The sequence below is a fragment of the Pseudopipra pipra genome, chromosome 21 (assembly GCF_036250125.1).
Source record: "Pseudopipra pipra isolate bDixPip1 chromosome 21, bDixPip1.hap1, whole genome shotgun sequence".
Taxonomy (NCBI): Eukaryota; Metazoa; Chordata; class Aves; order Passeriformes; family Pipridae; genus Pseudopipra; species Pseudopipra pipra.
In genome coordinates, this window is record NC_087569.1 from 369,171 (window position 1) to 385,637 (window position 16,467).

At 49.4% G+C, this 16,467-nt stretch overlaps 2 protein-coding genes across 2 annotated transcripts in view; one reads left to right on the forward strand and one right to left on the reverse strand.

Moving 5' to 3' along the window:
• Positions 1–5,426, forward strand: part of RCC1L (RCC1 like) — a 23,354-nt gene extending 17,928 nt beyond the window's left edge. Inside the window, exon 12 of the mRNA XM_064677600.1 lies at positions 1,481–5,426. Coding sequence (XP_064533670.1) covers positions 1,481–1,546 — 66 coding nt within the window. The 3' untranslated portion in view covers positions 1,547–5,426. The remainder of the gene's footprint in view (positions 1–1,480) is intronic.
• Positions 1,926–16,467, reverse strand: part of CASTOR2 (cytosolic arginine sensor for mTORC1 subunit 2) — a 138,259-nt gene continuing 123,717 nt past the window's right edge. The window contains exon 9 of the mRNA XM_064677603.1: positions 1,926–14,865. Coding sequence (XP_064533673.1) covers positions 14,800–14,865 — 66 coding nt within the window. The 3' untranslated portion in view covers positions 1,926–14,799. The remainder of the gene's footprint in view (positions 14,866–16,467) is intronic.

Genomic DNA, 16,467 nt, shown 5'->3' on the forward strand with positions numbered 1-16,467 from the left:
GCTCATCCTTAATCCTGGTTTTTCTCTCTCCTCCCTTTCCTGCACTGACCTTGGTGTCTGCATGGTTGTCTCTCACAGGTTCTCACTCTATCCTGGCTGCTGCTGTGCAGCACTTTTTCCCTCTTCTAAAGCGTGTTCTCCCAGAGATGCTGCCATCATTGCTGATAGGCTCGGTCTTGGCTCAGAAAATGAAAACACCCTCTTCACCCTGCCACCCCTTACCTGTTGAAGGCAGGCCCAACCTGCATGGCTTGTGCTCCTCCCACAGGACTGAGGGGCCCTGCCATGCTGGGGTGACCCCAGGTCACCACCAGTGTGCACTGCAAGGCAACTTTGTATCATTTTGTCCTTCAAAGTATGGTAAAGTAGCCCAAAATACACCTGCATTCCTAAATATACCTGCAGCGAGGGGGGTGGGGGCCAGGGATGCACATGGGGAGCAGCTCAAATTAGAGCTAGAATAACCTACTTGATTTGGCATTGATTACACGAGTAATTCGCCCTCTACAGCACCATGCTGGCACGTTTGGCTTAAAATAGCCCAGAAGGGCACAGAGCCCTGTGCATGTACAGCTCCGAGCACAGCAGTGGCTGAGGGCTGAAGGAGCTGCAGGAGAGATGGATGAAAGGTTCAAGCCCAAGTGCCCTCTCCACACCCTGCCATCCTGCTGGCAATTTCCTGCTGGAGAGCTGGCCCCAGCATGGCCCCTGGGCCACCTCGTGAGCCCCTGCACAGCAAGGCTGGGCTCATCTTGTCAGCAAACTGCCCAACTGGGGATAAAACACGAGTGCCTGTAAGACAAAGATTATCTTGGGCACTTGTTGCATTACAACAGATTCTTTTCTCTGCAGGATCCTTCAAAAACAAATGACTCAGAGAACTAATAATTAGCCTGCAGCATTCAAAATAATAACTCCTAAAATAATATTACTTCATCATGATTCATCAGAATCTATTTTTGTAGCATTTTTTGCAAGGGGCTGGAGCCTTGCCCATCCCCCAGTGGCCCAGCACCTCCTGCTCAAAGGTGTGAGCCTGGGCAGGTGAGGTAACTCAAATGCTAAAAGCCTCTCAGTGTGTGCAGTGTCTTCAGGGTCTGAACACCAGTTTAACAGCCTAAATCCTGTTATTTACCCTAAGATGACAGTTGCTTTTGCAGGGAGTGACAGGCAGTGCTGAGATTGTATGGCAGTGCCTGTGTTGATTTATTTGTGTATTAATGGATTAAACCCTCAAGGCAGTGGCTCTGCAATAAGGCTGCATTTCAGATTAGCAATCCCACACTAATTTCTTACATGAAGGCTCTTATACTTCACTGGAAGAGTAAAAAATATGTTACACTGTGCTAAGAAGGAGATACTTTTCTTGACCACAGTTTATGCAGTTGAGCTGCTTCCCTTTAAACATCCACTATAAATGGTTACAACTGTGAGAGGGTGATGATATGCCTGATTTCACTATTTTTCTTGCACATTTCAGCCAGGTTCTTCAGCTCCTCCTTGCAGAGAATCATGTGGCCATGGTGCTGTGCAGCCACGCTGCTGACTGAAACTCAGGACCCAGCAGTGACTGCCCTAATGTAAGCCATGAAAGGGCTGCAGGGCTCTGGGGATGCTTCACTGGGATCTCTGCTGGAGCTCTCCAGGCTCCTGGGCATCTTGCACCCTGCGGTGAGCCGGTAAAACTAAGTCTGGCAAATACACTAGCAGCATCTCACTTTGTCTTTTAAGGAAATAGGATGGGGCATGTTTGTGGCTCCCAGAGAAGAGCTGAAGGATGGAAATGGTGGTGGGTACCATCAGTAGGGGTACAGTACACCTGGTGATAGGTCCTGGACACTGGAGAGCCTTGGGGATGTCTGCTGGCCTTCCTAAATGGTGTGAGGCCCAGTGTGGCTGTAAGCAAAAGAAATTAGAGTTACATCTTATAGACAATGCCAAGCTCTGCTTTATTTTCATCAGTTTGATCAGTACAAAAGCAGACAGCATAAGTTTCACTTTTTATTCTTTTTTCATTTTAATTACTTTACAAAGTACAAAATATACTGTCATTTATTTTGGAACATTAGGATTTTTTCTTTTTTTCTGTTTTGTTGTTTTTGTTTTTTTTCATACAGTACATAAATCTCAGCTTTTCAGCATAAGACCAGCAAAAAAAAGCAGCGTGTGCACTCACTGGGAAAGCAAAGCAGCCACTTCTCAGCTCCACGCCATGCCCAGCACATGATCTCCAGCTGCCGCCACCACTCCCTCTGCCCCATGGTGTAACATCCCCCTCGTGCAGAGGTCACAAAAGAGACTGATGCATTCAGGCTCCCCCGTGCCTTGTGACCTCAAGCTCACAGGAGCTGCTGCCCACACGGTACTCAGCCCCACTGAGCCCACAGGCACTGCCCACACGGCTGCAGCCCAGAGCAGGGGGTGTAGCCCAGGTCCCTGCACTAGGAGGATGCCCCCCTGCCCTGTCAGTTTGCATTAGTCTGGTAATTAAAGGAAAATAAATACACTTTTTTTTGCACACTCTCCCCCCTTCCCCTAGTGGAAACCTCCATGGGGTTCCTGAGGTGAGCAGGGACGAGAGGCTGCAGGAGGCTGGGGTTCCCAGCCCCACTTCAGCCGGTTTGGTGGGTGTCTGAGGACAAAAGTGGTATTTCAGTTACCAAGCAAATACTATATAAATAACTTATTAAATAAAGTCATAAAAATTTGTGTTTCCTCCCCAGGCTGTCCAGCACAGCTGTTCCAAGCAGCTTCTGCACAGGAGCCTCTCTGCTCTCTTGGCATTTCTAGGAATTTGGGTTCATGCTGTGGCCATCCTGGGCATCTGCAGGGAATCTGGGCTCCTTCTTGAGTCCAGACAAAGGGGAGACAGAGAGAAATCCTCAGTCTTGTTCAAGCCACTTGAGGCACTAATAAAGTGGTGCTGCACTATGGCCTGAATGTGCACCGTGCAGTGGAGTTGAGGCATAACTCTGCACTCTTCAACCCTTCAGGGTTGATGGCTTGCTGCAGCTTAGCCCAGAGGAACCAAACTAAGAATTTGCCCTAAGCACTAATGAGGAGGATGAGGCTCCCTCTGTGCAATGTTCCCCCTGGACTAACCCTCCCTGGCTGCCTCATGGTCGTCACCAGTGTGAGCCAGTGCCGCACTGTGGAGCTGCAGCCCGAGTCGTTGCAAGGAGGGGCTGCAGGTCCAGAGCATGTTCCCTGGGCACTGTGACCCAAATCCCAGCAGCACTAGGACCTGCTGGCATGGTGGGAGCAGGTGAACATGTTAACCAAATTGAGGTCATCATCCCCCTCTAATTTTAGTTAAAACAAGGGGAGAATGGACTTTGTTGGGAGGGAGTGAGACAGGCTCTTCCAGAGGCTGAAACAGAGCATCCAAAACTGGATCCTACTGCCTGGAAGCCTCCTCCTCTGCCTGTCCCAAGAGCCATGGTCATCCTACTGCTCTGGTCACCAGGATGAGTGTGTTCCCTCTCTGTCATGGCCGTCCTCAGCTGCTGCAGACACAGCACGGAGGAGGAGGATGCACTGGCAGAAACCATGACTGCCACAGTGCTAAAATGAATGTCCTGCTCCTCAACTTCATGTCTCACAAGCCCCAGTGCCAAGCCTGGAGCCCATGCATGGGGGAGGGATGACAGAATACCCAGCCACAGGCAGCAGGGACAGGGTACAGGACATTGCTGGCTGTGACACTGAGCACAGTCCTGGGCTGGAAAGAGGCAGGTGAGTGTCCCTACCCTCTGTATTTCCAGGTACTGACCCGGGGACTAACAACACTCAGGTGCAATTCTCATACCCCTACGATCAATAACCTTTGGACTGGCAGGATTATTTTTAGCAGCAGTAGCAGAAGGATTTGGGGTGAGAAGTGAGAGCAGTCCCGGATCCAGCACAACCAGAAGCACCTAAAAAGACTGCCCTGGGACACCGATCTGCTCCTCTGTTCCACCACACTAATGTTGGAGCAGTTCACAATTGCAGAGCAAATCAAAAACCTGGAGGGAGAAAGCACTGAGACACGGGGCACGTAGGGGAAGCCTGGTGGGCAGGGCCTGAAGGAGAATGAGGGCACGATTCATTTTTAATTCTATGATACAACTAAAAAAAAGGCCAGGGTCATTGAACTGGCGCAGACAGCATCTGCTCCTAATGGTTGAAGGAGAAACGGTGCTCCTCCTGCAGTGGCATCCTCTTGGTACCCTGAACCCCCCAGCCCCCATGCTGCACCAACATACAAACACACACTGCCAGGGAAAACACAGAGGTTTGTTGCCAGGAAGGAGATGTTAGAACTCAGGGACTTCTGCAAGATCAGGCTTGGTTCAATAGCCTGCCTACATGTACTGCAGGGGAACAGCACAGCTGGATGGGAGAGCCCCAAACACCCTGTGTCCCAGGGCTGAACCACGGCAGGGTCCCACACCCTGTGCAGGTTGGTCCTGCCTGGAGACAGGTCTGCAGCTCCCACAGTTTTAAAAGCAACACTAGCTCTTCAGGTAATTTCAGTGACCTCAAAAATTGAATCCCATCCCAAGGCTGGTATTAGAAATAATTGCAAGAAACAGCTACAACAAAGGCCGTGGGTTTTTTCTTCTTTGCCCTACACATATAACCTCCTGGCCCCTTCCTTCAGTGTCCCACTTGGCAAATGCTCTTTTGCTCTTCCCAACAACCACAAACCCATGGAAAAGACTGTTGGTTTTCTTCAGCAGAAGGGAAATTCACTTCACATCCCCTTCCAGCTGATGGGAATGACTGTGCAGGCAGCAAGGACAAGGAGGGCAAGAGGGTTCTGTTTACTTTGGCTGTCTGTCCCATGTGACCTGTCCCCAGAGCAGCATCCTGCCAGCCTGAGTCTGGGGGCTGCTTCAGCATTTCAGCAGGCAAACAGGGCTGGACTCCTCTTTTGGGGCCCAAAGGAGCAGTATATGCTCACAGCAGTCATCTTGGCAAGTCAGGTGCTTTGAGCAGCATTCCCACAAGGGCCAGGGAATCGAGTACCTAGAAAATTATGTTTTTCAAGTTACAAAAGAGCTGGTAGGAATAAAGAAAAAGCTTATTACTGTAACTGCAGAAAGCTGGTTTCAAATCCTCAGGACACTGAGCAGATAACAGCAGAAAGCCAGACAGAGCACGGGGACCCCAAACAACAGCAGCCTCTGATGGCATTTTCCCAAAGGTGCTGTGCAAGAGACACTGCTTCTGCCACAGCCCCACAGGGAAGGAAAACGAAACCACCCCCCAAAGTGAAGGATGAAATTAGCCCTATTTTTGGCATAATCTTTTAGGGTTGGGAGGACACCAGTAAAACAGCTGGGTCTGCCTAGAGAGGGACACAGCAGCCAGTCAGCTCTCCTATGGTATGGGCAGAGGACAGAGCTGGACAGAGGAGAGCAACGTGTTCCTGCTGCGCTCTCAAACATATTTCAAAAATTTCAATCCTGCCAGATGCCTGTTGGGCATCTCTGTCCGTCTCTGCTCCAAAATCCACCGACGCTTCATTTACAGAATTCTGCAGAACGCTAAAAACTGATGAAAAAAAAACCTCAAGGGAGCCCAGGACATTACGTAGCTGTTTAGCAACCTCCCTTGCTCTGTACAGCTGGTATGGTGCCGAGCTGGGCTGGCCATGGCCACTCTGGAGCTCTGCAGGCAGGGCAGGCAGTGTGTGGCTATCGTCCCTCTGCCGCTCCCTGCACCTTGGCTGCAAAACTTAGGTGCTCTCAGCTGGGAGAAGATGCCTGGGGTTTGTGTTACCCTCGTGGCTGGGCCTTCCCCAAACCTGGGGGTAGGCAGCAGCACAGGTCATCACTGCAAGAGAATTATGGAGCAGGGAGAAGCTATTCCATGCAATCTGCAACTAATTACAAGGGAACATTCAGTCCCAAGCTCTGAACATGAAGAAAAATGGCTGGTGCTGTCTAGAGAGACCAAGAGACTGTTTTGGCTTAGGCATGTTCCAAAGAGGTATAGAACCCTAAAATTAATACCCTAAAATGCATGTATATTGATGCATACTTCATCCATTTCCCCCTGCACAGAAAAGGGGCTGTGCATTGCTCTGTGCTCACCAGATTTGCTGATCAGCCTTCTGCCCACATACCCCGCTGCAGAATCCTGTCCTTTCCTTCACCTGTGCTAACTGGAGTTGGTAGTTCACCCAGCTGTGCTTCATGAGGATTAAATAAAGGAGGACAAGAGCAGCAGAGTAACTCAAGATTATCTTCACAGTTGAGCATTTCCCTCCCAGGTGCCCTGAGAAGGTCCTGCAGCCCTTGCTAAGCATGTGCACAGAGTGTTTCTGTACTGGCTTAGTGCCGCCAGGATGCCTGAGGGATATTGCTGGCCCTTGACATATGGCCCATGACAGGATACACACAGGCAGGCAGATAGATGGGGAGAAGGCATGGAAATCTGGAGGCAGGTCTGCAAATTTCAGCCAGTGTAAACACACCCCAGCACACACTATAACATGTAAATGCTATTTGGCAAAGGATTACTGGGTTTTACTCTCCTGCAGGTAATAAAAGTTTAATCCAATCCTACGTTTGCTGGCAGGACTGGAACAGGTAAGTGAGATGCCTTAAGCTGCTTATCAGAGATGTCTACAACAGTCACAGTAACAGAGAGAGAAGAAATCCTCATCAGAAAATGACTTCTTGTCCATCACTGCTGGGGGACACCTTCTCTTGGGAGATAGCAGCAATGCTCAGCCCTTGCCATTATCAGTAAATACCAATTTTCCAGTGCTAAGACAGGAGTGTTTGCCCTCAGTGAGTGCTGACTGTGCCGATGAAGTCACTGTGTTACTCAAGTCACTGACCTCTAAAGTAGAGTTTGCATGCCCCGTGCTCTCGAACACTGTGTGGGGTACATGGATGAGGAAAACCGTAAGGATGGGACTAACCCATATGGGCCACAGTGCCTGACATCACAGTTGCATCAAAACACCTGGTGATTCTTGAGGGCTTTCCCCACACGGGGAGGCTAAGCATCAGATGATTTTTTGATTACTTGGGGTTTGGGAGGGGTTGTGCAACCCACCCTTGCTGGGATGGTGGGACTTGGACAAATGCATCCCCTGCGATACTGGGCCTGAGCTAGGAGTCTGGGCAGGGAGGGGAGATCTGTTTGAGTCAAAGAGGAAGAAAAAGAATGAGAATGCTTTTGTCTTCACAACAATAACCAAAACTGCAATACATTCATATGTGCACGACTAAAAAGGAACAAACTGATTCCTTTGCATCACTTGGCACTCCAGCTATCCCTGCCTTTCCCCTGGCCTTTCCATGCCTGTCACTAACAGGGACCTCCACTGCCACAGCACGGACGTGTGGGACACTGCCAAGTCAGACCCAGAAGCCCTCGGAACAGAGGAGCCTGGGCTGACCCCACAGCTGCTGTGGGTCAGCATGGCCTGAAGCCCTGGCCCTTCTGCAGCAGGGCAGTGACAGCAACATCACCTCACACCAAGGAGGGGCCCCCCTTTGTAACAGAAGAAAATTCAAGCTTTGTACAACAGAGCTGAGAAAAGACAGGAAACAGCTGCTCTCAGAGCCAGGCTCTGATTAAGCACATGTGTGTCCCAAACAGCTTCCCAGCCTTCATGGGATGTCAGACTATTAAACCCTCATCCCATGGACACACTGTGAGATATCAGGTGCCTGTACAGGTCAGCCGGTGGGGGAATGTGTTGGGAGCTCATGCCGGGGGGGGACAGCAAATCCTGCAACTGCCTTGCATATGGCAGTGCCAGCTCTGAGCAGAGCCTGCCTCTCTCAGGGTCTGCACACTGCTGAGAGCATCAAGAGCACCTGGAGAACAACTGGGAAACAGCTGGGAAACACCAGGAAAACTCAGGGATCTATGCTGGAGGCTGAGTGACCTCCTCTGCCACACACTTCCCTGTGCTCCACTGCCTTGTTTCCCTCCCAGTGCTGGCAGGACAAAACATCATGCTTTAGAAAAATTAAACCTGATACACTTCTGTTGGATGCTTTGCTTGGCTAAAGCAATCATGATCTCCCAGTAACATTTTTCTTCAAGTGTCAGTCCTAAAAGTCCCCACACTCACTTTGCATGGCATGTCTTAAAGAGTGTCATATGCTAGCCCACAGCAGAGTCTGACACCCACAAGCTTTTCATGAGAGATGAAGAATGATTCATCTCCGATTAGTAGCATTTCCTACCTGGGAATTTTAATACCAAGCTTGGAGTTTAAAATACATTTGGAAGCATCAGCATAATATTTGTATGACAAATGTGCTTTACAAATGGCATTGCTGTTAATCAGTCTTAATACTAACGTCACCCACTGCAGGTGCCACCATCTCTGTGCTCCAGCAAACCCAAACATTTCCATTAAGGCCTCCCCATGCAACAGGCAGATACATGCCACCTACAGCACAGCATTGCAGAAACTCCAAACTGACTTCAATGCCTGAAAAGGAAGGCTGCACAAACCTATGCAAGGATGCATTTGTGGGGCAGCCCGAAAAACCAGCAACCTTGAAGTGCTGAAAGGTCAGCGGCAAGACAGTAGAATCACAGAATCATAGAATCATAGAATCAGCTGGGTTGGAAGGGACCTCAGAGATCATCAAGTCCAACCCTTGATCCACTACCACCGTGGTTACTAGACCATGGCACTGATGCCACATCCAGTCTCTTTTTAAAAATCTCCAGGCACAGAGAATCCGCCACTTCCCTGGGCAGCCCATTCCAATGCCTGATTACCCTCTCTGTAAAGAATTTCTTCCTAATATCTAACCTAAACCTCCCCTGGCACAGCTTAAGACCATGCCCTCTTGTCTTGCTGAGAGTTGCCTGGGACAAGAGACCAACCCCCACCTGGCTACAGCTTCCTGTCAGGGAGTTGTAGAGAGCAATAAGGCCTCCCCTGAGCCTCCTCTTCTCCAGGCTGAACAACCCCAGCTCCCTCAGCCTCTCCTCACAGCACTTGTGCTCCAGTCCCTTCACCAGCCTCGTTGCCCTTCTCTGGACCTGCTCCAGCCCCTCCATGTCCTTCCTGAACTGAGGGGCCCAGAACTGGACACAGCACTCCAGGGGTGGCCTCACCAGTGCTGAGTCCAGGGGAAGAATCACTTCCCTGCTCCTGCTGCCACACTGTTCCCGATCCAGGCCAGGATGCCATTGGCCTTCTTGGCCACCTGGGCACACTCTGGCTCCTGTTCAACTTCCTGTCAATCCCAGCTCTCAGGTCCCTTTCTGCCTGGCTGCTCTCCAGTCAATCTGTCCGCAGCCTGTAGCACTGCCGGGGCTTCTTGTGGCCAAAGGGCAGGACCCGGCACTTGGCCTGGTTGAACCTCATCCCGTTGGAATCAGCCCAACTTTCCAGTCTGTCCAGGTCCTTCTGCACAGCCCTCCTGCCTTCCAGCTGATTGACACTCCCCCCCAGCTTGGTGTCATCTGCAAATTTGCTGATGATGGACTCAATCCCCTCATCTAAATAATCGATAAAGATATTAAACAGAACTGGGCCCAACACTGATCCCTGGGGACACCACTGGTGACCAAATCCCAACTGGATGCAGCTCCATCCCCACCACTCTCTGGGCCCAGCCCTCCAGCCAGTTCCTGACCCAGCACAGTGTGCCCCTGTCCAAGTTGTGGGCTGCAGCTTTTCCAGGAGAATGCTGTGGGAGATGGTGTCAAAGGCTTTGCTGAAGTTCAGATAGACCACATCAACAGCCTTCCCCTCGTCCACCAGGCAGGTCGCTTGATCATAAAAGGAGATCAGGTTGGTCAGACAGGACCTGCCCTTCCTAAACCCGTGCTGGCTGGGTCTGATCCCTTGTCCATCCTGTAGGTGCTGTGTGATTGCACTGAGGATGATCTGCTCCATAACCTTGCCAGGCACTGAGGTCAGGCTGACGGGCCTGTAGTTTGTCGGGTCCTCCTTTCGGCCCTTTTTGTGGATTGGCGTGACCCAATCATCTGGGACCTCCCCAGTGAGCCAGGACTGTTGGTAGATGATAGAGCACTGCCTTCTGTGAAGTGTAACTGAAATAGCAAAATAGGGGATGTTTTGGGTTAAAACTTTTCCCTACCCAGACCCTTACAGCACTCCTGGTCAGCAGAAATCTCCAGTGATGCAAAGATCATGCACTTCCAACGACTGGCTTCAAGCAGCCTCTCCTGCTTTCAACAGGAAAAGACCTTCCAGCATTTCCATCTATTCAAAAATAACCCACTGATTTCAGTCCCTCACAGGTCAACAAATGTGAACCCCTCAATAAATACCAGAGCCCTACACTAGCCTTGGGCTGCCTTCTGCCTGGTGAGCACTTGGCAAACACATCCACCAGGAAACCTCATACCTGCCCACAGCCTTCTGCGGAGACACTGGAAAGTAGCTGAGAGGGAATGCCGGTGCCTAACGCAGGCCACCCGAAAGCCCCGGATGCAGAAGGCCTGGGTGGAGCTCTCATCTTGGCCAAGGGAAGGCGGGAGGCACCGGCACCTGCTCAGTGCTTGCAGGAGCTGGAAGGCCCACTGCCCAGGGTCTGGGCAGGCACTGTGCAAATGAACCAGCCATACTTACAGGCTGGGGCAATTCAGGGCAGCAACTAAAACATGGAAAGAAAAAGGAGTAACTTTCCTACAGTCTCTGTGCTGGAGGCACCAAAATGGAGAGGAACAGGGAGTTTCTGAAGCAGGCAGGAAAATCAGATGCTGCTCACAGCAAGCAGAGGAGCCCCACCTTTGCTCTGGGTCAGCTCCACTGCTGCTCTGCACGAAACACATGTAGAGAAATCCTGAGAGCGGAACTAATACTCATATTGCCCATTAACTGAATTAAAAATATATGGTGAATAAATGAGTGTATACATCACTTACTACATAGATACACACACAAACAGAGTGTGTGCCCCAGGTATACACACATACTCACACTGTATATATATATATGAACCCCTATTGCTTGAGTGCCCACACCATATACAGCCCTACGGATACAAACATGGGTATTTATATGTGTACAACAGAGACACACTCAGGATTTCTATAGAAACATTATACATTAATAAGAACACACAGAGTAGAAAGGAATTTGCAGCCAAAATCTAATTGGGGCAGGGGAAAAAGACAAAACCCTACATAGTAACACACGCAACTTGGAAAAGTTGAGATTTCTAAGAAAACAAAGGCCTTGGAGAAAGACAGAGCATGTGGGAAGGCTATGCTTCCCCCCCTTGCCCACCTCTCCCTGCAGGACTGGAAAAACTTTTGCATTTTGCTGTTTGGTGAATTTTTGTGAAACGAGAGGAGAGAGGGCTTGGGGAGGGTCCCGTGGCATTGAGGTGATCAGCAGCAGCCGCCATAGAGAGGTAGAACTCTGCAGAGAGCTGAGCAGAGATGCTGGGGGACAGCGTGGGGGGCTGACAGGTAATGCAGGCATCCAGATGAAGGGTGTCCCAACTGAGACGTTCCTCCTTTATCCACAGCGTTGAACAGCACGATCCCAGGGATGCTCAGACTTATTATCATAAGGCATTTTAAAAAAAGGAAAAGACTTCCACTTTTCCTCACCCCAAAGACTGTGTGCCAGGAGAGTGGGAGCTGTGGAGCAGCTTTAAGACTGCCTATTTTGGGCTCACTGAACACTGTGGTGTTATTACTGTAGTGGTATTATTACTATGAAATTTTTTAATAAAGCCCCTACAGACCCCTTCCTGTCTTATCCAGTGCTGTGCAAGCTTGCACCAACCCTGACTACAGGCTGGCCTGCCCTTCCCAGGGCACAGGGACAAGGTTCCACTAATTTTGACCACATCTGGAGTATCTCAGTTCCCACCAGCAAAAATACGCAGGGAACAATAAAGGGCAAGCATCAACCACCCCAAGTTGTCTAAAACAATCTTCTTGGATGTCAGGAAAAACAAGAAAAGGAAATAAAAATGTGAAGCCAAGGATGGTGCCAGAAGATGGTGGAGTCAGAGAGTCCCTCAATGGCATTTTATACCCTGTGAATTTTTCAGGCCAACTTTCCCATGTTGGGACATCTATCTGTTTTGGGAAGGTTTGAAACACCACAAAGACTTCTACAGATTTCACAAATTTAAGGCTGGCATCCCTGGGAAAAAAAGTGAAAAATTTGAATTAAAAAGATCAGCCTCTAAGTGCCTGAGTGCAATGTTAGAAAAAGGAAATTAAAACCAATTTTTTTTGCTTTCACTTAAGGCTCAGTAAAGTTGTTGCTTGTTTCAAGTAATTCCTCCCCATCCACATCATGGTCCTTTGGAAGCAGCACTGGCATACGCAGAGCATTGCACAGGGTTCTGATGATGAAACTGGCACTTTCCAAAGCTTGCCAAAACCCCAGAGCAAAAAAATTACTCCATCCCAGTGATCCTATGATGGTGGCACCATTCATGCACACAGGAAAAATTCGGACTCAACTCAGATGACCAGAAAGCCTGACTGGCAACTCAACAGCTGTACATCAATTAAAAAAAAAAAGTCCCATCTCCTCCCCAATCTGCCATCCCAAGGAGGAACCTTCTGACAATGTATGTGATGAAAAGCTGTTGCCTGCCTTGCCACCTGCTCCAGCCCAGCTCTGTGCCCAGGATGCTGGGCAGTCACAGCAGCCCCCCCCCACCCCGAGTGCTTTAAACACTGCACTGCACCACCTGTGCCTGCGTCCTTGTGGCAGGAGACTTAAACATCTTTCCAAGCAAACATCCAGAGAGGCACAGTGCCACATCTGGGATCAACTTTGCTCTAGAAATCTGGAGTGAATATAACTTATCATGGGGCAATTCTGAAAACCCATGTAAAGGAACAGCAAAGCACTCTGTTTGGTAAAGCACTGAACATGTGCCTCCATGTTTCTCAGCAGGGATGCTTTAGCTCAGGTAGGGCCAACCAAGGAGAGTGATTCACATTTTTTTCCACGGATACTCTGATTCCTTGTCTAGCTGCCACACAACATCCCACTGATGAAAAATCAGATTCGAAACTGTCTGGGTCCAGCAGCATCAGAAACCATAACTGTTAAGTTCAGGCCTCCAGCACTGTGAATGGAGAACTAAACAGCAAGCTGTAAGCCCGTGTCCTACACAACAGTAAAAGCCATGTCCATGGCACCATCTCAGGTGCTCACTTACTGCCTCCAGATTAATGCAAAATCCTGGTTCACACAGCCTCAGGAAAATCCTGCAAGAGGCTGTCTCTGAAGCATGGCTGGAAAGCCCTCCGGAAAAAGGCAAGATCTGCAATTTCTTTATGTCAAGACTGGAGTGGAAGAAGTTGAGAAATGCAAGATATACTGGGGCTGCTAACCACAATAGAAGGGTCCTCTGCAGACGGTTTCTCCTTTCACCACTCCTTGCTGCATGGTCACACACAGGGCAGACTGTTGGCATCCATGTCTTGAGCAACATTTGCTCTCCTGGCACTGGTCCTCACTGTCCTCCATGGTGCTGGGAGCAGCCGCAGGCACAACTCGGAGCCAGGTGGCACTACAGGCCCTGATGGGCGGCTCCTGTGGTACAAACACACTCCTGCTGCCCCAGAGCAGGAAAAGCCCCCATCACCTTCCTGTGACAGGACCAGATGGAAACACCTCAGACTTTAGGCATTTTCAGCACCATTCTACTTTCAAAGGGCTGCACACTGAACCCAGTGGAAAATCCCATGGATCAAGACCCCAGCCAGCAGCGATTTCCACCTGGGAGATGAAGGAGATGATGAAAAACTTACAGGAGGGTCCCCACAGGGCTCAGGCACCTTTCTGGGCGTGGTGGGTACAACCTGCTGTGGCTCTTGGCCAAGGTGGCCTGTGGTGTGCAAGAGCAGATCTCCAGGGAGCCCAGGCAATCCTCTTGTCCCCATGTACAGAGTGGATAGGAAAAAGCCTGAGGGGACAGGAGAAAAGACACCTCCCTCCTCCTGCCGGCCCTGGGGGACAAGGGCTGAGGGATGGCTCCAATATGGGGCAAGCGGACAGTAGCTGTCTGGGAGCAGGAGACAGGAGACATCCTCTCAGCAGGAGGATGCTGGGAGCAGTGAGAGGGTGACTGGGAGAAACTGGGCAAAATCAGCCAAGCTTCAATGCAGACAGAAGTCTAGGTGACACCACCTGCCAGAAACTGGCCAGAACAGCTCTCCCCTCATCCAGGCTTTCTCAGAGCAGCCAGGCTTTGACTGCAGGGAGAAGGGAAAAGAGGAAAAGTCAAACAACTGGATATTTTCCCCTTTTCCAACACCAAAGAGTTCTGTTAGGGGAAACAGAACCCAATTCCCATCCTACCTCAACACAGGTAGTGATGGACAGTCCTCAGAAAGTCTGATGCGAGGAGACAAGCCAGCACTATGTGACATCTTTTCTGTTTAATTCCACATTTCATTTTGTTTCTGGTTTTCAGGGCTCTCTGAGCCAGCAGCCCGTCCATCTGCTCTCGGCCTATCCTGCTGCTTTCAGCCAGTGCACCCACGGGGAGAGACAGGGACCCCGGGCAGCTCCTTCCACACTGAGAACACAGGCAGGGTACACTTCACCTTGGAGCTGAACATCAGGAAACCACTTGAACTCCCTTTCCTCCTTCCCCTCATTCATAAATTTAATAAAATAACAATAATAATAATTAAAACAAAGGCTTATTGGAGCTGTTTCTGCTCAGCTTTCCACAGTCTCTTTTCATGTCACTCTCTGTAATCAGATTTTTCAAGAAATACTGTCAGAAAAAAAGAATAATAATAATTATAATAATAATAATTATTATAATAATAAAAAGCATCTGGAACCAGCTCAGAACATTTCTAATGCTTTTCAGCTTGACTGACTTGGAGTGCATTGACCACACCATTTATATTTTCTTCAGGTACCTGCAAGAAAACAAAAAGAAAGGTCATGACCTCCAGCAAAATGGATGACAAGGAAAAGAGAGGCAGGAGACAAAGTCCCAAGGAGGCAGGTACTTTGCTGTTGGACACTTGAACTCCACTGAGAAAGGACTCCACATGCAACGACACACCTGTTAACCCACGGTATCCCTGGAGTTAAGTTATCCCCTTGCTAAGTGAAAGCTGGCTGGTTTGCTGTCATATGGTGGGTGCTCGTGGGGGGGCAACTATTTGGGGGTTTCTCTCTCTCTCCTCTCTTCCTCTCCCCTCCTTTCCCTTCCTTTTGTTGGTGAAGGCCTTGTACACCAGGAGCTTGCTCATGCAAGGTGCCTGTGCTGACTGATTTATGGCGCTGCCTAGGGGCTCCATGGGGTGTTCAGGGGTATCCTACAGGTTTGGGACCCATAAGCTGGGAAGACCATGCTGGGTGACAGGAGAACACACCCATCAAACAAAGAAGAGAACCACCAGTCTGCTTGTGGTGGGCTTCCCGGATGGTGTGGTGTAGCATCTACACTTTCTTATCCAGTCTTGTGAGGAGACCTAACCATAGAAGTTCATATACAAAATTATTAGTGGGTATCTTTTCACACTTACTGCAAGAAAAATCTCTTGTAACAGAAGATGCAAAAGCTCTCAGAGCAACTGTCATCAGTAGAAAAGAACATCGCAAGTGAAGTTACATCAGACAGAAAAGGGGCATCTGACCATTACATAAACTCCAAGACTGCTCAGGGAACAGGCAGCTCTTGGAAAGTGGAAAGAGGACTGAGGGAAAAAACGAACTGTCTGCGAGCTGCTGCAAGAAGCCAAAATAATTCACGTTAAGTAAGTTAAAGAAGGACTGTCTCCTCTGTGAGAGGAGGAGGCCCAGAACACAATACCTGGATTCACTGACAATTTTGCAGAGCTCAGACAGTCAGAATACAACTGGACTGTGACTTTCTGCAAGGCTTCTAACAAAACTGAGGAAAAAACCCATGAGAAATAACAAGAAAAATGTTCAATTTTCCAATGGGAAGATAGAATCTCTGATGATGTGTGAACAAAAGTCAGCTTGGAAAGGAAGAAAATAATCTTAAAACAAGCACACAGAGAACTCTTCTGGGTTAGGAAGAAAACCCCAGCATACCTCCACCACTGGGAACAGGACTTTCCATTACCTCCCCTTCCATCATTTTTCCCAATACACTGAACACTGCAGTGGAAGAAGCTGTTTGACTCCTTGCCTCTCCAGAAGATAATGAGAAAAGACATAGGAGTCAGTTTTTCAAACCACACTCTCCTTGTCAGCCCCAGCGATGCTCAGCAGTACAGGTCTCTCCATATGCTCTGTTAGCACTGGACAGAAGCAGGAGAAAGCAGCACTGGCCAGTTCTGGCCAACTGACTTTGACCTGCACAGACCCACCTCCTCCCTGAAACACACTGGGCTGGTCCTTTACTCCCTGAAAAATGCATGACTCCCTTAACGGCATGGAAATGGTATCAATCACCCCACAAATGTTTGGGCCGGATTTTCTCCAGGACAGACACGCAAACGGTTTTGCTTTGCAGGACTCATCCTATTTTTACCAACAGAGGA